Below are 25,457 nucleotides of genomic sequence, written 5' to 3'. Positions count from 1 at the left end.
GGGGACATTGGTGGTGAGAATGTTGCACTGGTGAAGGGGGTGATCTTTACATGACTGAAAACTAAATCACAATCATTTATGTAATCAAGATGTTCAAGATAAAGAAGAAAAAATTTAAAAAAAATAACCAAGATCAATAAGCCACTAGCAAGACTCACAAGAGAGATAAAGTTAATAAACTGAATTAGAAATGAAAAGGAGGGAGATTATTAGTAGGCTACTACAAAAATACAAAGGGTAGGGGCCAAAGCAGTGGTGCAGCGGTAGGGCATTTGCCTTGCAACATGGCTGACCTGGGGACGAACTGTGGGTTCGATCCCCCGGTGTCCCAAATAGTCCCCCCCAAGCAGGAGGCGATTTCTGAGCACAGAGCCAGGAGTAGCCCCTGAGCATCACCAGTATGGTCCCCCAAAAAAACAAACAAAAAACAAAATTACAAAGGATAATCAGAGACTGCTTTGAGAAGACTTTATGCACAAAACAAGTGGACCAGGAAAATGTGGATAAATTTTTGGACTCTTATAAGCTCCCATGGTTGAACCAAAATGATCTGGAATACCTGAAAAGACTTATCATAATTGGAGAACATTAAAACAGTAATCAAAAGGGCTTCCACAACAACAAAAAAACCCAGATGGACTAGTGATTCTTTTCAAACCTTAAAAAAAAAAAAAAAAAAACTGTCAATCCTTTTCAAGCTCTTCCAGGACACTGAGAAACAAAAATACACCCAAATAGTTTCTACGAACCTAACATCACCCTGATTCCAAAAAGCAGAGAGATGATACAAACCATCTACAGGCCAATGTCCTTGATGAAAACAGATGTAAAGATCCTCAACAAATTGTAGCAAATAGGATCCAATGTATCATCAAGAAGGTCATACACCATCACAAAGTAGGATTCAATCAGAAATGCAACAATGGTTTACGGTGCAAGAAAATCAACATAATACAGCTTATCAACAAAAGGAAAAATCAAAATCATATAGTCATATCAATAGAATATAGAAAAAACAATGAAAAGGTCCACCACTGATTCATAATAAAATCTCTACTCCATTTACCACCACAAGACATGCCAAATATTTATACTCAATGGAAAAAATTAAAAACCTTTCCTCTATGATCTGGCACAAGACAAGGGCTTGTACCCTCCTTTTTTTTTCTTTTTTTTACCACTTTTATCCAACATAGTATTGGAGAAGTATTTGTGATAGCAATTAGCAAGACAAAGATTTTCAAGGGGCATCCTGAACAGGAACGGAAGAAGTCAAGATCTCACTATTTGAGCTGACATGTTACTATATTTAGAAAATCCTATTGACTCTATCATAAAGATTCTAGACACTCAGACCTCTCTTTAACACCATGCACAAATGTGAAATAAAAATGGACTAAAGACCTTGATATCAGACCTAAAACCATAAGAGGAAAACATGGACAAAATACTACATGATATTGAGACTAAAGGCATCTTCAGGGAGGAATCACCACTGTCGAAGAAAATGGAAAAAGAGGTAAACAAATGGGAGTACATTAAACTGAGAAGCTTCTTCACCTCAAGGGAAACAGTGACTAGGATACAAAAACTACCCACAGAATGGTAGAAACTATTCACCCAATACCCATCAGATAAGGAATTAATATCAAAGATATACAATGTACTGACAGAAGCCTAGCAAGATAAAAACCTAACCCTATCAAAAAATGGGGAGAAGAAATGAACAGACATTTCCTCAAAGGAAGAAAATACAAGTGGCCAAAGGCACATGAAAAAATGCTCCACCTCACTTATCATCAAGGAATTGCAATTCAAAACCAATGAGGTACCATCTCATGCCACAGAGACTGGCACACATCACCAAAGAACTAGAACAATCAGTGCTTGCGGGGATGTGGGGGAGAAAGGAACACTCATTGACCACTGGTTGAGAATGCCCATCTAGTCCAGCCTTTCTTGAAAACAGTATGGATGTTCCTTCAAAAAGTGGTGGTTGAGCTCCCATATAATCTAGGAATACCATTACTAGGTATATAGCCCCTGGGAACACAAAATACAATACCTAAAATGCCCTCTGTACTTGTAGGTTCATCAACAATCCTATTTACAATAGCTAGAATGTGGAAACAACCCAGATGCCTGACCATAGATGAGTGGCATAAAGAAACTGTGATACATCTACTCGATGGGATACTATGCAACCATTAGAAAAAAATGAAGTCATGAAATTTGCTTATACATGTATGGACATGAAGAGTATTATGCCGAGTGAAAAGAGTCAGAGGGAGAGAAATAAACATAAATTAATATCACTATCTTGTGGGTTATAAGGAAAGTAAAAGACAGTGTGTAGGATGATATCCTGAGACAATAGAGATGAGGATTAGGAAGAGCAGTTAGTCATGTAGAAAGTTTGCCACAAAGAGCAGATAGTACAGTCTTTGAGTAAAGAAGGGCTCTACCTATGAAAGGGGTCATGCATGGCACCCCCTTTATTCACAGTAGTGCAAACCACAGTGTCAAAAAATATGAGAGGGGGCTGGAGAGACAGCATAGCAGTAGGGGCGTTTGCTTTTGCAAGCTGCTGATCCAAGACAGAGGTTGAATCCCAGCATTCCATATGCCCAGTACCTGCCAGGAGTGATTTCTGAGCTCAGAGCCAGGAGTAACCCCTGAGAGCTGCCGGATGTGACCCACCAAAACTGAAATAAACAAACAAATAAACAAAGAGAGAGTGAAGTAAAATGCCAGCCCCAGAGACAGGTGGAGAAGGGTGGGGGGGAGGAAAGTGGGCAATCAGGGAGGATGAGAGGAAAACTGTTTGACTTTGGTGACAGAAAATGCCCACTGGTGAAGGTTTATTGTACATTGTTTGACTGTAACTCAGTCATGAACAAACTTTGTTTTGTTTGTTTTGTTTTTTATTTTGAGCCACTCCCAGTGTTGGTGTTCAGTGGTTACTTCTGGTTCTACACTCAGAAATCATTCCCTTTGCAGGCTTCAAGGGACTATAGGGAACCTAGGGACCAAACTTGGATCAGCCATGTGCAAAGTAATTGCCCTGTCCACTGTGCTATCACTCCAGCCCCATTTCTGTGGGACATAAAGTATTATAAAAAAAATCTTGTAAACATGTAGTTTAAAATTTTTAAAAAAAATTAATAAAATTGAAAAGTAAAATATGAAGGTAATTGCAAATTCTATAATGGGATACATGGGTGAAGATGATCATAGGAGACTACCTTAGTTTTCCACAACATCACTATGCCTAACATGTTTAAGAACAAGAAAAATAAATTAAAAGAGACAAGAAAAATGAAATAGTCAAAATACTTGACAAATTTTACTGATTTTGTATTAATATCTATGACTTCTAATCAAAAATTAGAAACCATACTAATCAAAAATTATAAAAATCCACATAGAAAAGGACATAATATCACCAACCTCCATGGCCTAAGCAAAGATAAACCTATTTAGATTTCTATAGAATTTTCTTCACAAAATAAACTTGGAAGATAAGCAAAGGAGATACAAACAATGAATTCATTTTCTATTCTCAAGGAAAATTAATGGTTGCATATTCTCCTTTTATAGAATTGCTCACATGCCTTTCCACTCAGCGTATGCTTGCCAGCCAGGATTGCTTACAAAGGTAAAACTATAACAAAATGACAATTAAGAATAAATAAAACTGATACAATGTGATAGGGAATGCAAGGACCCATGTGTTTATTTACTAGTGCCTGGAGGTCAAACCCAGGTCTCATATTTGCAAAAGCATGTATTTGTACCACTGGTCTAGCAGTTTATTTTTTTAGTGAGTTCGGAATTCCAGTTCATGAGTTTCTAAAATTGATGGATATCAGTGTTTAATAATAGCGTGACTGCATTTAACACTATTGATAACTTAAAAGTTAAGAGGGTACATTTAGTGTTAATTTTTAAAAACTTCAAAAAGCTCAAGGAAAATTTTTACATATTTGAAAGAAAATATTATAACTAAAGATATAAGAAAAAATAGCAAGGACTTCGATTCAGATATTCTGTGAATTAGTCCTAACTTGCTCTGTTTCAGCTCTGAATAAACAGACAAGACACACAGTCATAAAACATTTTTGCAGTTCCCTCTGCAAAATATTAAAATCAAGAATTACAAAACCAACTATCATTAAAATAATCAATTAAAAAAGTATGCAGAAGTCCAAATATCCAGGCATCTAAAATTGGAGAATGGGGTAGAAGTGACATTGGGGACTGCTTTAACTATAAGACTGCACAAGATCCACAATCAGATTAAATGAAAGCACCAGTTAAAGAAAAAAAGAACTAAGTAAACAGCAATCTTATACAAGTAATAAAGATTATCTATTGGCCGGCCGAAGAGATAGATGGAAGTAGGGCATTTGCCTTGCATGCAGGACGGTGGTTTCGAATACCTGGTATCCCGAGTCTGCCAGGAGCAATTTCTGAGCATAGAGCCAGGAGTAACCCTGAGCGCTGCTGGGTGTGATCCCAAAACCAAAAAAAAAAAAAAAGCAAACAAACAATTATCTATTGACACAGAATCAATATAATGAAAATGGTAATTAGGAAGGTATAACTTTGTCTTTGGCTATGCTAATTATAACCAATACTTTCGTCTTCAATTAGAAAGTTCATTTCACTTATTCAGTATTTAGTAAGCATCAGGTAGGCCCCAAACTGAGGACACAGAAGCTCCATAAATACAGAGAGAACTCCCAAGTAAAACAGAATACACAGGCATAGACTCAACCATACAGAGAACCCATGCACATGCTCTGTGCTTTGAAGAGAGTTCAAGGACAAAAAGAGCAATCAAGGGCAAAGAAGCCAGCAGCAAAGAGATCGTGGGGAGGTATGAGGCTGATTGAGTGGCAGGAACCAATAGGTTGCACTCTTGTGAACTTCTTAAAATATATTTAGATATTTTTATAGAAACTATGGAAAATGCATTAGGAGGATTATGGGAGACTAAATGATCTGATATGAAGTCAGTTGGAGAAAGACATTTAAAGTGATATAAAAAGTACTCCCACAAAATCTATAAAGGGGCCATGATGACGTACAAAAAAGAACACAGTTAGTAGGGAAGACAATGACAGGTCAGGAGATATTTATACGGTCATATCTGGGAGAATTTTAAAACACCCATTGTAGGAATTAGGAAGATAGCCCACAAATAAGAATCAATACAAGGGCAAGAGAGATAACATGGAGGTAAGGCATTTGCCTTGCATGTAGAAAGACGGTAGTTCAAATCCTGGCATTCGATATGGTCCCCTGAGCCTGCCAGGATTGACTTCTGAGCATAAACCCAGGAGGTGATCCCCGAGTGCTGCCAGGTGCTGACCCAAAAACCAAAAACCCAAAAAAAAAAGAAATCAATACAAGAAGAGAAAGTCAAACTGACAACCTTGTAAAAGTGGCTGGGTCAGAAAGGCAAGTGAAAAGACAGTAACGAAACAAATAGGAAGAAAATCAGCAATGCAGTGTCATAAAATCAAAGAAAAAAAATGCCACAAACGAAAAGTTTTAAGGGTCAAAATCCAATTAAGTTCTAGTTAGTAATCAAGAGAACGAGAGTCATGGAAACAGTGACTTCATGGGAAACAATCTTTATATAATATTGTTTTGGTTCAATATTGGAAGAAATTTTTCTTATACATATCATAAGAAAATTTGTTTTAAAATATGCAGACTGGGGCGCCCGGACAGACAGCACAGCGCATTTGCCTTGCAAGCAGCTGATCCAGGACCAAAGGTGGGTTGGTTCAAATCCCAGTGTCCCATATGGTCCCCCCATGCCTGCCAGGAGCTATTTTCTGAGCAGAACAGCCAGGAGAAACCCCTGAGCACTGCCGGGTGCTGGCCCCAAAACAAAACAAAAAAAAAATTGCAGACTGAATTCAAGTCACAAAAAGTCTCTCAGCACCCTCAAAAAATAGTATTTTGGTAGAATATTGACCAACAAGTAGAGGAGTAGAGAAGAATAGAATAATATGGAATAAGGCTTAAGGAATCAATATGGAGTAACTGATGAAAATAATAGGTAGAGGACAGTTCTTTTGAGAAGTTTGGCTATAATGGAAAGCTATGAGATATGGTGGTAAATTGGAGAAAGCCTGGGTTGTAGGGGAGGTTTTGTTGCATTGTTTTGTGGTTTGTTTTCTTTTGTTTTGTTTTTTTGGTGGGGGGATGACTAGGTTGTTGTTGAACAAAAACAACAGGGCTACTCCTAGCTATTCACTCAGGAATCACTCCTGGCAGTGCACGGGGACCCTACTGGATGATAGGTAACAAACATGTGCCAGCCCATATGGAGGCAAGCACCCTAGCAGAGCTGCACTATTTGCCCTCTGTTTTGTTTTGTGTTTTAATCAGTCAAAAATTATCCAGCTTGCAGAAGACCCAATGAGAAACATTTGATAGAAGGAAAGTTTACTATAAAAAATGATTCTGAGGGGAGGGCCGGCGGTTGGCGCTGGAGGTAAGGTGCCTGCCTTGCCTGCGCTAGGCCTAGGACGGACCGCAGTTCGATCCCCCGGCGTCCCATATGGTCCCCCCAAGAAGCCAGGAGCAACTTCTGAGCGCATAGCCAGGAGTAACCCCTGAGCGTCACAAGGGTGTGGCCCAAAAACCAAAAAAAAAAAAAAAAAGATTCTGAGGCAATAGTAGATGTGAAACTGAACCACAGGTGAAGGAGAATAGGCTTGGACAGGGGAGGAAAGGTTACAACAGGTAAATGGTGGCAAAGATGACAAGAATGATGCAAGAAAAGGTTATGTTTGCATCTTCTGTTGCAAAAAAAAAAAACAAAAAAAAAGAACTTTCCACTTTCTCTGGTTTCAATTTTCACTAAAGAACATAAATTGATATCAGGAATAAAAAGATGGTGTGAAAAAAAGAGGGAGTGAAGAGCATATATATGAAGACTACTAGTCAGATAACTTTTGATGGTTGGTAATCAACAAAGAACAAGGTGAAACCATCCCCACTCTTCAGTGTAAAGACTTTCTCTGGTGTGCCTCACTGCCTTATGGTGGATGCATATACAGATCAAAGAGCTAGACTCAGATGGGTCCTAGGCTTTACTGGGAAAAGTATGAGCTAAGCAGATTGCAGAGAAAATGGGGGGGTAAATGTAGGGGAGGAGATGCTACTCCATTTACCTAGCTTTCAATAACTTCTGTATTCCAAGTCACAACATCACTAACACACACTGATCGATGAAGTCACATATGCCAGTTAACACTGATCTTCAATAAATTACATGAGAAAATCTGAATTAACTATGTCTCAATTTATTCTGTGATGGCAGTATAGCTGCTATAACAAATTCCTAAAGATGAAGGAATAAGTCATGTTCAGGCTTAGCATTATTCCTTCCGTTCTTATTGGCTCATAAAGCATGTTTCCTTGGTCCCCTCCCCCTCAGGGAAGGAAAATAAAAAGGGCCTGTAACACGGCCTCCCTCTCCCTGGCAAATAAATGGAAATTTGTGGAAGACCCACCCTCCATTTCGTAATTGGGAAAGAAACATTCCTTTATGTTCATATTTGGGCACGTACTATTGAAAGAAGCAAAGGGCCAAGAACACCAAGGCTGCAACTAAGCTTTAAAGGTGATTTTCCACCTTTCCTCCAACTAAATACCTCAATTTATGGTTTATTTTAATATATATTACTGTACTTTTTTCTTTAAGATTTTTACAGTGATTGTCTAGCCAGAAAGAAAGAGAAATATCATGATTTATAGCAAACTGTGCAGTCTATCAAACTTGGAATCTAACAAACATGAAAATAACATGTATTTAATAAATTTAGATTAAGTACAACAAAGAATAATGAAATTTATCACAACCTAAAAAGACTTATAATAAATACAGAAAATAGGACTACTTTCATAGAGAAAGTTTCACAAGGGACTCATTTATATTTAAGTGAATTTATGAAAGTAGTTTTAAGTATGCATTTAATGACTGGGGAGGAGATGCCTATATTACATATATCCCAATGGTAAGAAACTAGACATGCTGAGATCACCTTGCTCTAAGTTCATTTGGTAAAACAAAATATAAATTTGAGTTTGTCTAACAAATTAAAATACTCACAAACTATTCTTTAAAATGAAACAGCCTTCAACTTTCATATAATGTTAGTGGGAATATAAGTTGGTTACAAGATCTATGAAAAAAAGTAGGGAGACTTTCTTTAAAAACAGTAAATACCTTAGGAGTAGAAATGATTCCAGTTCTGTTCAGAAATGAGTAGAAACTATTCCATTCTGAGTTATTTTTCCCAAAGAATATGAAAACACTAGTTTCCTATGTTTACCTCTATGTCCAAAAAAAATATTATTTGCATATGCTAACACATGTACTCAATGTAAACTCCCATGCACAAACAAAATGGTAATAGTAGGAAGAAAAATAATTAAAAATAGAATACTATTCAGGTAATATTTTTTAAATGAAATTTTGCCTTCTGTGACAAATATAGGAAATGAAAGGCATTTAGTGGACATTATGGAATATGGACATTGTGAAATATGGAGGGGAGGAGAGGGGAGGGGAGGGGAGGGGAGAGGAGGGGAGGGGAGAGGAGGGGAGGGAAAGCGAGAGGGGAGAGGAGGGGAGGGAAGGAGAGGGGAGGGAGGAGGAGAGGGGAGGAGAGAACAAATGAACTAAAAGCCTGGCCCATACAAACCAGAATCCTTACCTGTGTGCATGCATACACACATACACACAACCTACCATTTGGTTTCTGCAGCCTGAGGGCAAATCAGGGCTTGAGAAAAATAGAATCAACAAGTCAACACTAACCCACCCTCTTATGGGAAACATTACAAACCCTACGGGCCCTCCTCCCCTGCATTAAATAAACCAGTCCAGTTGAGCTTACGATGTATGACTAAATCCAAGCATATGGCTGAATCATGGGCCTCCAGGATATACCATTATGCAAAACTGTGACCACAATCTTAAGTCTAACCAACCTTCCCCAATTAGAACAGCATCTCCAACCATTTAATGTAAATGAAAATAGTGGCCTGGTTTATTCTAATTCAAATGCAAATTTCAAACTGGGGAAAAATAATAAGTGCTACTCAACTGCACACATAAACCAGTGAAAAAATACCACTCACCTACTAGAAAATATTTAAAATAATACATTCCAGAAAAAAAACATTAAATTCCAAAAAATTTTAAGTCCCACTTCAGTGTTACATTAAATTGTTCCAGGAATCTTAAAAGGAGATTTAAATAGAGGTTGAAAAAGTCCTTGGGGTCAAGGCACTTGCCTTGCATACAACAAATCCTAGTTTGTTCACCAGCATCACATGCAGTCTCCCCCAAGCCCCACCAGGACTCATCCCTGTGCACAGAGCCAGGAGTAGCCCAAACCCCACCCCCCATCATAATAAAGAAATTTAAGTAAATAAGTAGGGATAAATTAAAAATAAGAATATAGCAAAAGCAAAAACAAGTCAATGCTCTTCAAAATGCACAGCCTTGGAAGCAGTCAGTTTGGTCTGTGCTCTACTGACACGTAGGTTCAACCTGCCCCTGTTATACATTTTGCTCCAATTCTTTCCCTTGCTTATGGGCTCACATTCATGCTCAGGCCTGCTCCGACAAAACATATTTCACACTATGCAATTCTAAAAGGGCTGGCACTGCTAATTTGGAACCTGGCCCTTGCTAGGCCAGATATCCACAAAGGAAGAATGGTAAACTTCAGAGAAGTCATAGGCAGAATTTGAAGCTGGAAGTTAGAACTTCCTTTCCAGAAAAAAAAAATCACATTATTTTTACTGTGAGCACACTCTTAAAGAACAGTATGAGGACTATCATTATCACCTTCTACTATATCACCGAACTCTGAAGAAAATGTCACAGATTCAAGAAGTTAACTATCTTATATTACTCTTAATGATACGTTAATTTACAAAGTGTTCAGGGGACATTATAATCTCTTGTCCATTGGTTCTGGGTTAATTCCTTCATCCTCTATTGTTTAAATTACTTTTTCATCAACAATGTTTTTGCTGTATTTAGTAGTGTAATTTTGATTAAAGCACTGGTGAATCTCATTATTTTCATTTCAAAATCATTATTCCAAAAATCTTTAGAAAAGATATAAACTAGAATCTTGCTAAACCACTTGTTATACTGTATAACTTTTACATATCTATTAAAACAATACTGGTTTATAAACTTAATACAGATTCTAAGTGCACAGACAGAACTACATCTGCATAGACCAAAAATCTAGCTCTTGCTCATCATACCAGGAATCCCTTACCCCTTTCCCTTCTGGCAACATTTTTTTCTTTTAGTTTAAGGGCTAATTTTTTTGTTTGTTTGTTCTTTTCTTTTCTTTTCTTTTTTTTTTTTTTTTTTTGGTTTTTCGGGCCACACCCATTTGATGCTCAGGGGTTACTCTTGGCTAAGCACTCAGAAATCACCCCTGGCTTGGGGGGGCCATATGGGACGCCGGGGGATCGAACCAGCGTTTGCAAGGCAGACTCCTTACCTCTAGCGCCACCTCGCCGGCCCCTTATGTTCATTCTTTCCCTACTACATGAGCAAAATCATTCAGTATCTGTCTTTTACTGATTTAGCTTAGCATGATAATGCTGGTTGGTTGGTTGGTTGGTAGGTTGACTGGTTGGTTGGTAGGTTGACTGGTTGGTTGGTTGGTTGGTTGGTTGGTTGGTTGGTTGGTTGGTTTTGCATAAGGGGATTCATTCACCTAGTATTTCTCCCAAGCTACACTCTGCTCTGTACTTGTAGGTTGATCCTGACAGAGCTCAGTAATCATCAAAGTGGGTGTCAGTCATATACAAGGAAAGTAGCTTAACCCTTGTACTATTTCTCCAATTCAGTGCTGGCTTAGTTTTCAATGACTGGTTACTATCTATTTTCTTTCTAATTCAGAAAAATCTCTGTACTTATACTTTGATATACAACCTTGACACACAAATAAATTATCCCTCTTTTTTTAATCATCCCTCTTTTCATTCATTGCATTAGCCATAAGGTTCTTTTGCTAAGCTCTCACTCCCTCTCAAAGTACTCTACATGGTTAATTGAACAGAAACTAAACATTATATCAAGTTAGGATTTTCTTACAGAAGTCAAATAAGATTCATATAAATGATTAAAATGGTTACCAAATAGTCCAACTAAGCATATTTGTTAGTACAACAAAAAGCAAATGTCATGAAGTTAATAGGAATAATCATCAGAAGCCAGTGCAAGATAATTTTCTCTAAATGTAATTATTACTGTGCCAAGTCCAAAAATTTGCCAACAGCAACTATTCTATTCTATTGTTTTCTTCTTTTGTCTTTAAGGTAAATCAAGTCATTGAAAGTGAAAATGTATAGTACAATCTCATTCATTTAATTAGGTAACTTATTTTTTAACTTATTTTTTAATTACAAGTAAAATTAAGTTTTTAGTTTACATCAGAAAGGTGTCTTCTAATGACCAAAAACCACAGTAATTTTTACTAGACATCAGATAACAATAAAATTCCACAACCAAAATAATCTTGTAAGCTTTTACACCTGACATACAGGTAATGAGTTATAACAAAAGAAATCAGCAAACACTATAGTTCAATGTTAAACAGTTTATTCAAATGATCTCTAGCAAATCAATGTTACACGTACATGATCCAGATTCCCTAGTTAGGCAGTAAATATTTTAAGATCTAGATGCCCTAACTTAAGTACTTAACAGAAAGCAAAGCATATATGTAACAATTTGTACTCTGTAAACTATTGAAATGACATTGTTTCTGGGGCCTGAGCAGTGGTGCAAGCAATAGGGCATTTGCCTTGTAGGCAGCTGACCTATGATGAACCCCTGGCATAGCATATGGTCCCCTAAAGCAGGATTTCTGAATCACAAAGCGAGGAGTCACCCTTGAGCATCACCAGGTGGGTGTGGCCCATAAAGTAAAACAAAATAAAAACATAAAAGAAATGACATTGTTTCAAAAGCCAATTATTTTAGTTTCTTTTTATAAAGCTTTTTTTTTTTTGTTCTTGATTTGTTTACTTGATTTGGGGACACACCTAGCATCGGTCATGGGTTACTCCTAGCTCTGCACTCAGAAATTACTCCTGGCCAGCTCAGGAACCATATAGGATACTGGAGATCGAACCTGGGTCTACAGCGTACAAGGCAAAAGCCCTACCCACTGCTCAGTCCCCAAATTAGTTTCTAAATGCTTCTACCTAAAAATTTTCAGAGGTCAAATTCTTTATGATAAGTATAAAATCCAAATATGTTTATTTAAGGCAAAGATCTTATCCCAGGTCCACCTACCCTGCCTTCTTCTTGTCTCATGTTTTAAAACACACAGAAGTGTGATGTAATAACTGCAATGTCTATGACCACTAACCCATTTTTGGCACCATTACTTAAGAAATCCTAGTATTTTCCTTTGAACAATTGTAAGAAAACATATCCTAGTTTTCCTGTTTAATTCGGTGGCCTTCACTCATCTCTACTGAAATGCTGATCCATAAAAGAACATGTCATGTTTACAGGGGCATTTTGAGTTAAGAAACATAGAAGCTTAGTTACTATTTTGGAAGGGTTACAGGGGCATTTTGAGTTAAGAAACATAGAAGCTTAGTTACTATTTTGGAAGGGTTAAATTTTCCAAAACAAAAAGATGTAGAATAAACAAACAAACAAAGAAAAAAAGAAGAAAATAAAAGAAGGTGGAGGGGAATAGAATTTCTAGTCAAAGGTTAGCAGGTTTTGCCAGACTCTTCAGGTCCTAGTCAATTAAACTAAGATGATTTTTGCTTTGAAATCTAACTACAGTAATATGTATTTAAAACTGAGATAAAAAATTTAAATATATTTTAGAGACTTAGCTCCTTGAAAGGCAATAAAAACATGAGAGCTATCGATACTTGTGTTTTTATACCAGTCTGTCAGTTACTGGTTGTATGTCTCAGTTTCTACCTCTAGGTTGAAGATGTCCATCTCTCATTAGATGTACTATGAGAATTGAAAGGATACATATAAATTAATCAAGGCATTATCTGGCATTTTGTATAATGTAAATAATTTGTAGTAATTCTCATCACAAAACTGTTTTATCATGCAAAAGGCATTGCTAAACTCATTTACTACCTAAAGTAACTACTAGACTAGAAAATTATAGTTTGAGAACTTGTAAATTCTTAATTTGAATTAAAACTCTGTACACTGCTACTCATCAGTTCCCCAAATGGAGAATTCTGGTCAAGCTACCCATAGATTTTGCATACCACAGCTTACAATTTTCTAAAATACTTGTAAAACACAAGCACAAATTATATCTATATATCTATGAGGTCCTAAAGCTCTGTGTGGTGAAAATGTATTATTTTTCACTTGACTACATTTTCTTATTTTCAGTCATGAACAAGGGTCATTTACAAATTAGTAAGACTGAGTACTTGAAAATGATATTTAAAATATCTCATATGTGTCAAAAATGAAAGAGACTCATACATTCCATACCTGTATCTATGAATAATGGCATTGAACAGTTTTCCATCTCTCCAGCAAGTAGTGAAATTTTCACACCGAATCCCAGCATAACCCTCTGTTGCCTGTTGTGTCCACAGTAGCAATCTCTCTTTTGCAGACATATCCTCTGACTCTCCAGTAACATGGATGTCAGATATCTAAAGAAAAGTGGCAAGCCATTAGGAAGTATGCTAATGCAAGTTAATTGCATTACCAAGTACTTTACAAACACAACTATCCCTTGTAAATTAAGTATATTTTTCACACTTGACATATAAGAAAACTAAATTTTAAACAAGTTAAACTGAAAACATCTAGTAAACTAATCCAAGAATTAAATTTTTTTATTTTAACAAAGCCTCACAACACTGAAAATTGTTGTTTTTTACATTTCCGAGTCATTGTTATTATTATATTACTATTATTATCATCATCACTTTTACTCAGCAGTGCTTGGAATTCTCCAAGTATTGGAGAATTGGAATTCTCCAATACTCCTGGTGATGCACAGAAGAAACCATGGGTTCCCAGGGATAAAAACCAGGCACCAGGTAAAAAGCATGAGCTCCAGTCTTTAGAATAATCTCAGTTTCTACACATTTAATTATATGTTATAAGATCAGATTTTATGCAATCATGGTAGATAAACAAAAAATTAAAAAAAAAATTTAGGGCTAGTGCATTTTGCCTTGCATGTGGCAAACTCAGGAGAGACCGGGTTCAATTCCTGGCATCTCATATGGTCTCCCTAAGTCTGCCAGGGGCAATTTCTGAGTGCAGAGCCAGGAGTCACCCCTGAGTGCCACTGGGTGTGGCTCAACAACTAATCAATAAATAAATAAAGTTTAAACATTTTTTTAAACTTGACTTTCTGCTTGCTGCTCCACCTTTCCAGGTTAGCCTGCTTCAGGCTGACATTAATGGTCCTATTTCTGAATGGGAGGTAGAGTTGTTCCCTACCAGGAGGAACCCAGTAGCCTCCACACATGACTTGTACCATGTTAAGGTCCCACCCACACCAGAGTTCTTAAAGCAACACTTTAAGGACAGAGCTGCTCAAAGTATTGCATGCTGCTCACAATTATGCTTCCTGTGATGTATGAATGGGTAGAGAAGAAACAGAGCAAGCTCCAGCCCAATCCCACATATTCCAGGGAATTGCCCTCACACACCAGTATAGTAAGAACACTAGAAAACCAATTAAGAAAAAAGTAGTAGCCCACCAACTTCAATGAGCAAAAACAGTATCACTGAAAATGTAAACAAAACCAACCAGCTCAGTACAACCTCAGACAATGTCTTTACTGAAACTATGGTAAAGATGATCAATGAGTTCAAAGAAACAATAACATAATATTCAACAAAGCATAAGAAAGTATGAGTATACTATAATCAGAAATAATAAAAATAGGGGCCAGAGTGATAGCATAGTGGTAGGGTATTTGCCTTGCATGCTGCAAACCCGAGATGGACCCAGGTTTCATCCCCAGCATCCCATATGATCCCCCGAACCTGCCAGGAGCAATTTCGCAGTGCAGAACCAGGAGTAACCCCTGAGTGCTGCCAAGTGTGGCCCCAAAACAAACAAAAAATGAAGAAAAGTAAAGCAAAGCAAAGCAAAGAAAAATAAATAACAGAAATAAAGAGCATGGTAAATGGCATAAATAAAACTTCTGAATAGCATAATATCAGAAACTGATCAAAAGACTAATGCACTCTTAGATGAGGAGGAAACTGCTAAGAAACAGCAGGAAATAAAATATAGCCTGCCCCCTTTTTCAGAAGCAGCTTTGCATGCGGCACTCCACCCTCAGCCTCCCTGGAAAAATAATCATGATTCTCTAACTTTTTGTTTTGTGTTATTTGTTTGGGGGTCACAGGTGGAGGTGCTCAGGGGTTAATTCTGGCTCTGCATTAAGAAGTTACTCCTGGCACACTTGGGGGACCATATCAAATGCCAGGATTTGAACCTGGGTCTGCCACACCCTATCTGCTGTGCTATCATTCTGGCCCCACAAATGACCATGATTTGAAAGTGGAAAAAGCCTATAAAATTAATCATCTTTCACAAGACACAGGATATCTCATGTATGAGACTTAAAGATACACAATGAGTAGGTAAAAAGATACAAAGACAACAAAACTGATGCAAACAATTTGGTCTAGGGGTGAGGGATATGTGGTGAATCTAAGAGTGACATATGTGCTGTTGAAGTTATGTATATGGAAAACCAGCATTAACCATATTGTATATCACAGAATCTCGATTAAATTTAAAGAATTTCATCAGGGTCAGAGAAATAGTAGAACTGGCGGGAAACTCAACTTATATGAAAAAGACCCAGGTTCAATTCCCACTACCACAAACAGTCCCCTAAGACCTAAGTACTGCCAGTATGGCCCCCAGAAAAAGTTCAACATCTTTCACAGAAATACAAATTTCCAAAGCATGATAGAGAATGATATGTCTGAGCATATCACACAGTCTGCAGATGAAAGCTTTTTAATTTTCCTTTAAATGTATGCGAAGAAGATATAAAAATTCCTTGTCCCAATGAATCAGGCTCTGAAATATTGAGAAGTGAACAAGTCCTGGTGTAGTAAGACATGGGAGAGAAGTACACTTAGCTATCGTTCTCCTAATTATCTTCTGGTGTAGAAGTATGAAATAAAACTGTTCGCATTTATTTTTTATTTGGGGTCCACATCCAATGGTATAGGGGTGAGGGTAGAGAAGAGGGCCTACTTTGAACCCTGTGTTCAGGAATGCTTCCAATAGCATTGAGAGGACCATTTTGTTCAAAGATCAAAGTTGGCCTCTCACAATCAAAGCATGTCTCAGCCCATTGAAGTAACTCTTTGGTCCAATGTTTCTAAAGTGCTATTTCAACTCAACCAAAATCTATGAAAATGGGTATAGAAGAGAAGTAACCTGGGGAAATGTTATAAAAGAAAAAGTTGAACCTCTAGGGAAAATTATACAACATCTAAGACTTCATAAAATATAAAACCAACAAATTTGGGAACCCAGATTTACAAAGCAGGCATTACACAGGTTGTATTTATAGCTATAAAGCAAAAAGAGAAACAGAGAGAGCAAAGGAAGCATTATTTTCTGACGAATCAAGAATATGCCTGTCCAGTCACCAAAAGTGAATATATATTAACAAAGAAAGCCAGTGCATTTTAACTGCACAGAACAATAAGTTTGTTCTGTGCTATATACTGTATTTTCCAGCGTATAAGACAACTTTTGAAACAAAAATAAGTCAACCGAAAATTGGGGGTCGTCTTATATGCCGAGTATATCCCAAAAAATGTTTCAACGGGGCCGGAGAGATAGCATGGAGGTAAGGCATTTGCCTTTCGTGCAGAAGGTCATCAGTTCAAATCCCGGTGTCCCATATGGTCCCCTGTGCCTGCCAGGAGCAATTTCTGAGCATGGAGCCAGGAATAACCCTGAGCACTGCCGGGTGTGACCCAAAAAAAAAAAAAGTTTTAAAATTAAAAAAAAAAATGTTTCAACATGCCACTAAACGAAACAAAAACAAAAAAATCAGGTCGCAGAGTTTCCAAATCTCTTTCTTGGGGGCTCCCAAACAGTACTCAGGAGGTCTGGGGTCACTTCTGGCAAAACCCAGCTAACGGTATTGGTGGTTCAGTGCTAGGGTCCGAGGATGGGATGCTGTTTGGTTCATGTAGTGGGGGAGATTAACTGCCACCAGGGAATTGCCAGAAAAGGTGCCTATGATAAGGGACCAATCACTGCAAGGCTGCTCGTACCGCCTCTCTAACTCAGCCAATCCAAGCAGGCTTTTTATGCATGCAAATTAGACAATGTTTTGGACCTGAATCTACACTGTAAAAAGCCTGCTCAGATTGGCCAGAGTCAGAGAAGAAATCTATTACAGTATAACCTTTGAACCTTTGCTTGTTGTGATTGGCTCACTGTGGTACATACAGTTGCAGCACAGGAACGTTCTGTCTGATTCATTGAATATAGGCCTACACCTATGTTTTAACTGCAAAACTAGGGGTCGTCTTATATGCCGGAAAATACGGTAGTAATGACCAGAAAGATACTAAAAGACTAGGCATACTAAAATTTACTAAGTGGCAATCAAAACAAAAATGCTCATAAAAGATAGTTTCCAAATTTATAGCCTTGCAAGCATTCATCAATAAGAGGCCTACAAATAAAACTTAATGGCACACAGCTATACAATTGGAAAGTAATTTAAAAAATGAACCAAAAAGAGAGAGAAAAAGGAAAATAATAAATCTTAGAGTAGAAATTAATGACTTGAAAATCTATAAAACATTTCAAAAGATCAATGAAAGCAAGAGTTGATTTTTTAAAAAATTAAAGAAGATCTATGAATCACAAAGAAAGAGAAATTTAATAAACTTAATAAATTGAATGGAAATGAAAAGGGGGATGTTAATATAGATACTATTAAAATTCAAAGGGTAATCAGAGATTACTCTGAGAAAATCTATGCCAAAAAAAAAAAAAAAAAGAGAACCTGGAAGAAATGAATAAATTCTTGGATGCTTGTAACTTTCCAAGGTTGAATGAAGATAATCTGGCATATCTAAACAGACCTATCATGAATGAGGAAATTAAAATGGTAATAAAAAAGATTCCCCAAAACAAAAGCCCAGGCCCAGATTCACTAATTCTTTTTGAAGCTTTCCATTTTTTTCTCCTTTTCAGGCTCTTCCAGAAAATCGCAAATTCAGTTTTTACAAAGCTAACATCACCCAGATAACAAAAGAAAACAGAGAAACCACAATGAAAGAAAACTATAGACTAATACCCTTGATGAACACAGATGCAAAAATCCTCAACAAAATTCTAGCAAATAGGATCCAACGTATCGTATCATCAAGAAGGTCATACACAAGGAATGGTTTAACGTATGCAAATCCATCAACCTAATACACATATCAACAAAAGGGGAAAAAATGATCATTTCAATAGATGTAGAGAAAGCATTGGACAAGATAAAATACCCATTCATGATTAAAAAAACTCTCAATAAATGGGAATGGAAGGAATTTTCATAACTTTTCAACTCAATATAGTCAAGGCCAATTATCATAAGCCCATGGCAAATATTATACTCAATGGAGAAAAACTGAAAGCCTTTCCTCTAAAATCAGGAAAAGACAAAGCTTCCCCATTTCAGCACTTCTATTGAACAAGCACCAGAAGTACTTGTCATAGCAATTAAGCAAGAAAAAGATATCAAGGGCATCCAGATAGGAAAGGAAAATGTCAAACTCTCACTGTTTGCAGATGACATGCTACTATATTTAGAAAACCCTAAAAACTCTACCAAAAAGCTACTAGAAACAATAGATTAGTATAGCAAAATAGCAGGCTTCAAAATTAACATGGAAAAAAAATCAATGATCTTATACACAAGTAATGATAGAGAAGAAATAGACATTAAAAAAATCCAATGCACATAGTACACAGAAACTCAAACATCATGGAGTCAACTTAACTAAAGAGGTGAAGGACCTATACAAAGAAAACTACAAAACACTGCTTCAAGAAATAAAAGAGGATACAAGGAAAAGAAGATATATACCCTGTTCGTGGATTAGGAGGATTAACACCATTAAAACTGCAATACTCCCCAAAGCATTGTACAGATTTAATTCAATCCCTCTAAAATACCCATAACATTATTCAAAAAAGTGGATCAAAATTCCTGAAATTCATTCGGGACAATAAATGCCCACAAATTATTAAAGCAACACTTAGGTAAAAGAAAATGGTGGTATCACTTTCCCAAACTTTAAATTGTACTGCAAAGCAATAGTCATGAAAATGGCACAATACTGGAATAAAGACAGACCTTCAGATCAATGACACAGACTTGTGTATTCAGAGACCTTTCCCCAGACAACCAATTAACCTTTGATAAAGGGGCAAGAAATGCAAAATGGAGCAAGAAAAGTCTCTTCAACAAGTGGTATTGGAACAACTGGTCAGCCACAAGCAAAAAGGCCAACTCAGACCTCTATGGAGCACCATGGGCAAAGGTCAAATAAAAGTGGATTAAAGACCTTGATAACAGACCTAAAAGTAAAAATGAAAAAAATGTAGGCAATTACTCCATGACATTGAGACTAAGGCATCTTCAAGAAAAAAACATCACTGTTCAAACAAGTGGAAGAAAAGTTAAATAAATAAATGGGGCTACATTAAACTGAGAAGCTTCAGAACTTCAAAGAAAACAGTGTCAAGTATACTAAGGCCACTCACGAAATAGGAGAAACTATTCACCCACTACCCATCAGATATAAAGGGCTAGTATCTAAAATATACAAGCTACTGACAGAACTTAAGAAAAACACATCTAAGCCCATCAAAAAATGGGGAGAACATATAAACACATTTCCTCAAAGATGAAAATACAGATGGCCAAAAAGCATATGAAAAGTTCTCCTTAACACTAATCATCAGAGAGATGTAAATCAAACAACAACTTATTATCTCACACCACAGAGACTGGCACACATCACAAAGAATAAGAAAAATCAGTACTAGTGGGGATGTGGGTAGAAAGAAACTCTCATTCACTACTGGTAGAAGTGCCTTCTAGTCCAGTCTTTATGAAAAAAAATACTGATATTCCTCAAAAAAATGGAAATTGAGCTCCCATATGATCCAGCAATACCACTCCTAGGGATACACCCTAGGAACACAAAAGCACAATACAAAAAATGTCCTCTGCATGTCTATATTCATTGCAGCACTATTTACAATAGCCAGAATCTGGAAACAACCCAGGTGCCCGACCACAGATGAATGGCTAAAGAAACTGTGGTGCATCTACACAAAGAATTACTTTGCAGCTGTTAGGAAAAATGAAGTCATGAAACTTTCTTATACATGGATGTACATGGACACTATTATGCTAAGTGAAATTAGTCAGAAGGAAAGAGATAGACACAAAATAGCTTAACTCATCTGTGGGATTTAAGAAAAATAAAAAGACAGTATGGTATAATATCCAGAGACAAAAGAACTGAGGGTCTGAAGGATCAGCCCATATGAAGCTTACCTCAGAGAACAATTAAAGAGAAACAACAACTACTATTAGTTTTCTAACTATTAGAGAAGTAACAACTATGACAATAATAGTGAGAGAAACAAAATGCACCCCAAAGACAGGCAGGGTGTGGAGAGGAGGGAAATTCATTCATTTCTACTCTAGTTGGAATCAGAATTAATATTCTGGCTTATTGTTTAAATTTTTGAAGAAAAAAAACATAAATTCAAAGTTCAAAGATCTTTTTCCTGGCTTATTTTCAGTAAAAATTCTCAATACTTTATCAGATTCTGCTTGCAGAATTATTAGATAAAATCAGTTCAACTACCACACAAAAATTATATGACTCTGTCAAGGCAAATAAACAGAAAAAATTTCATATTGTATGCAATATTAACACAAGGTAAGTAGGCTGGCCAAGTCTTCATTGTACTTGAATTACATAAGAACCCTATTTCTTCTCCATAAAGTAAAATACAGAATATATTGGTTCCAATACATGAAGACAGCAAGAAAGGCCACCTCTTACTGCCATCCTTGATGGCATATATATATATATATATATATATATATATATATATATATATATATATATATATATATTCTTCCTCCAAGATAGCCAAATGTAAGCCAGAAAAAGAAGAACCTGTAGGATTTTATGTCCTAAAACCCAGACTAAAGTTTGTTTATAAAGAATGGACTGCCTATAACAATACCAAAAGGCAGTGTCAAATACTGCATGGCCACATTAGAAAACAAGTATGAATGCAGATTCTAATTTATTGTTCCTACTTATTAGAAAACAAATGCTCAGGGCCAAAGAAATAGTAAATTTATAACGCGCATTCGTTTTTCATGTGACGACCGACTTCTATCCCTGGTACCCCATATAGTCCACTGAGACTGCCAGCAGCACTGAGCATAGAGCCAGGAGTATACCCTGAATACTACCAGTTGTGGAGGGAGGGAGGGAGGGAAGAAGGGAGGGAGAAAGGGAGGAAGAGAAAAGCAACCAGAAAGCTGGCAATCTTTGGATGAGAGATTGGGCTAAGCCAGCCCTGCCAAAACCACTCCTGCTACATTCATCACCCAGAAACACATTTTGCCTGTGGTCCTGCCTCTGAACCTCTTAATAACACCAATCTGACCAAACTTCAGGTCCACTGGTACTTGGGCTGATATTACCAAAACTTTTTGGGAAAGAATGCAGGCACTCTCCTCTCATACCTTCCTTTATCTGGGAGGCCTGGCAGCTTAGAAGAGGCCCCATAAAAGCCACAGAAGCAGTAATAATGCTTTCAATCTCTGAACACCTTCATATGTTTGATGCTGTCATCCCTATAGGAACACACCAATTTAACAAAATATACAACTAACAAGAGCTTAATAAATCTGCCACTGTATTAATAACTTCATTGGAGATACAATAATTTTCACAAATGTGCTTGCTACTATAGTTTTTTTGTTGTTTGTTTTTTTTTGGGGGCACACCCGTTTGACACTCGGGGGTTACTCCTGGCTATGTGCTCAGAAATTGCCCCTGACTTGGGGGTACCATATGGGATACCGAGGATCGAACCACAGTCTGTCCTAGGCTAGCACTTGCAAGGCAGATGCCTTTTTTTGTGTGTGTGAGAAGTATTACTTACTCACTTCTTCTCTTTTTTTAATATATATTTTTCTTTCCTTTTTTTTTTGTATTTTATTAAAACACCTTGATTACAAACATGAATGTGGTTGGGTTTCAGTCATGTAAAGAACACCCCCATCACCAGTGCAACATTCCCAACACCAGTGTCCCAAATCTCCCTCCTCTCCACCCCACCCCCGCCTGTACTCTAGACAGGCTTTCTATTTCCCTCATACATTCTCATTGTTAGGATAGTTCACAATGTAGTTATTTCTCTAACTAAACTCATCACTCTTTGTGGTGAGCTTCCTGAGGTGAGCTGGAACTTCCAGCTCTTTTCTCTTTTGTGTCTGAAAATTATTATTGCAAGAATGTCTTTCATTTTTCTTAAAACCCATAGATGAGTGAGACCATTCTGCATCTTTCTCTCTCTCTCTGACTTATTTCACTCAGCATAATAGATTCCATTAAATACATTGGTTACAAACATGATTGTGATTGGGTTTCAGTCATATAAGAGGACACCCCCATCACCAGTGCAACATTCCCACCACCAATGTCCCAAATATCCCTCCTCCCCACCCCGCCCCCAACTATACTCTAGACAGGCTTTTTATTTCCCTCAGATATTCTCATTGTTAGGATAGTTCACAAAGTAGTTATTTCTCTAACTGCATGCATCACTCTTTGTGGTGAGGTTCATGAAATGGGCTGCAACTTCCAGCCCTCCTCTCTATTGTCTCTGAAAAGTATTGCAAGAATGTCTTTCATTTTTCTTAAAACCCATAGATGAGTGAGACCATTCTGCATCTTTCTCTCTCCTTACCTCTAGCTCCACCAAGCTGGCCCCTACTTCTTTCTTTTTTAAAATATAACTTACTTCTCTACCTTTTCTTTCTATTCTTTTTTAATAATAACTTTGCTCTCACTAGAAACAAATGTATTATGTTCAACTATGTCAACTATGTGATATATTTTCTTTAAATAAAGTAAAAAATAAAAAATTAAACTGCCAAAAAAAAATCTCGATTTTTCACCCCTCTCTCTTCCACATGACTTCTACCCCACAAAGAATACTGATTATTTTCAACAGATTTTTGTTTTCCTTCTTGTCAGAACTGAGAAAATAGCCAGTGATTGAAGCCTAACAATTTTAAGTAAAGAAGGTCAGAAGCTTTAGGAGGAACTGCTATATTGACAGGCAGAACTCAAACATAAGAAGCAAAGCCTGGCCCCAATTCACATAGTCCTAAATGTGCTAAAATCTGATGTATGCCTGTTCACAGTTAGCTGGGAATAAAATTTTATTTCAACATGTAGATCTGGTCAAATGTCTTAGCAAACAATATCACTGTAAACATCTCCAATGGGTGGAAAGTCTCAAAAAGCAGCTGAAGGTCACAATAAACACCTACAAATTCAATGTATATTTTTAAATTTTTTTTTTTTGGTTTTTCGGGCCACACCCGTTTGATCCTCAGGGGTTACTCCTGGCTAAGCGCTCAGAAATTGCCCCTGGCTTGGGGGGACCATATGGGATGCCGAGGGATCGAACCACGGTCCTTCCTTGGCTAGCACTTGCAAGGCAGACACCTTACCTCTAGCGCCACCTTGCCGGCCCCACAAATTCAATGTATAAAAAGGAGAAAAAGACACTCATGGTGGAACTCTCAAAGCATAAAGGACAAGCTCTACTGAAAATCCTCATTCATGCTGACCCAGCTGAAGATTTCACACTTAATAAATGGATATATTACTGTTCCAAGATGTTTTTTAATTTAGAAGAGGGTTATATGACCCGTTTCCTACCACCAACTGAGTTGAGGTACTAATTACCTTCGATCTCTAAGAAAGAGGTTCCCAAACTTACTAGACCTAGTGCTCCTTTTCCTTCCAGAGAGAGGAATTATGCATATACACTTTCCCACATCCTTTCCACCAACACCTCATCAAAAGTCAATCTTCTTTAAGAAGTGATTTCTGAGCCCAGAGCTAGGAGTAATCCCTGAGAGCTGCTGGGTATGGCTACCCCACCCCAATAAACGAAAGGAGGAATGAGAAAATGAAAGAAAACATAGTTCTATGCACGGATTCATTAACATTTCAAACTGAAAAAGGTATACCTGGGAAAGGTAGATAACTTAAGTTTGGACCAGGAAGCCAATTCAAAGTGCTAGAGTCCATGCTTTCCCTTGGCACCATAAGATCCTCCCCTGAACACATAGGAAGCTAAAGTACTTAAACATCATTGGGTAAGACTCCCTCCAAAAAAAAAAAAAATTTAAGCTCAGTAGAATTATTGTCAAACTCAAGTTCTTCAGCTTACTAGGCAAGTGATTTGAATAAATCATTTGACTTCCCTGCACCTCTGTTTCCATATCTGTAGAGTGGAGCTCTAATGAAATAATGTATTGGGGGAATTTTTTTAATAATATCTTTATTTAAACAATGTGATTACAAACATGATTATAGTTGGGTTTCAGTCATAAAAAGAACACCCCCCTTCACCAGTACAACATTCCCACCACCGATATAATGTGATTAAACATTAATATCAACAATAGTAATAGTAGTAATTGTGATTGTAACAGAAATATCTTGATCTAGTCTAGAGGCTTCCTTCTCTACAAAATAAAAGCAAGATCTAACTACTGCTCAGCAGACTACTGATCAGACCACTGATCAGACCACCTGATCTGCAGGTGTAAAGATATTTAAGAATACTAATCTAGAGAAATGAACAAGGCTGTCCAAATCAGAAAGCTTTTGGCAAGTTTGACCAACATTCAAATCTCTTGCCTTCCAAGCTAAATCTGCCCTGCTTATTAGGAAAATCTTGTTAAAAGAGAATGAGAGATAGCAAGTGCTAATCTGTTAGGGTAATAATGGTTCTCCAAATTTAGTGTATTTTAAGAACACATATTGGGGTGCCAAAAACATATGCACTGTTGTGCCATGTCCAGAAGATATTCTAAACAAGTTGGCTTTGTGATGAGCTATGTCCAATAAGCATTTCAGAAGGTAATACTGTGAAGAGAATACTTGAAATCACCCTTTAAGAAGCTATAGAAGCAGAATAAGAAACTCCCTCTCAGTCCTGGACAACAGAATCATCTGTGGATCTGTGGTGCAACTTTCATCCCCTAAACCCTATCCCCAAACAAACACACCTGGTCTAATGTGCTTA

At 37.2% G+C, this 25,457-nt stretch overlaps 1 protein-coding gene across 3 annotated transcripts in view; it reads right to left on the bottom strand.

Annotated features, from left to right (window-relative positions):
- DST (dystonin) overlaps positions 1-25,457 on the bottom strand; it is a 541,070-nt gene that overhangs the window by 221,642 nt on the left and 293,971 nt on the right. For all 3 annotated transcript variants that reach the window (XM_049776729.1, XM_049776730.1, XM_049776727.1), the window contains one exon: positions 13,562-13,728. In XM_049776729.1, the coding sequence (XP_049632686.1) occupies positions 13,562-13,728 (167 nt within the window). The remainder of the gene's footprint in view (positions 1-13,561; positions 13,729-25,457) is intronic.

This window comes from Suncus etruscus, chromosome 7 (genome assembly GCF_024139225.1).
Source record: "Suncus etruscus isolate mSunEtr1 chromosome 7, mSunEtr1.pri.cur, whole genome shotgun sequence".
NCBI classification, from domain to species: Eukaryota; Metazoa; Chordata; class Mammalia; order Eulipotyphla; family Soricidae; genus Suncus; species Suncus etruscus.
This window is presented reverse-complemented; position numbering and strand designations above follow the sequence as displayed.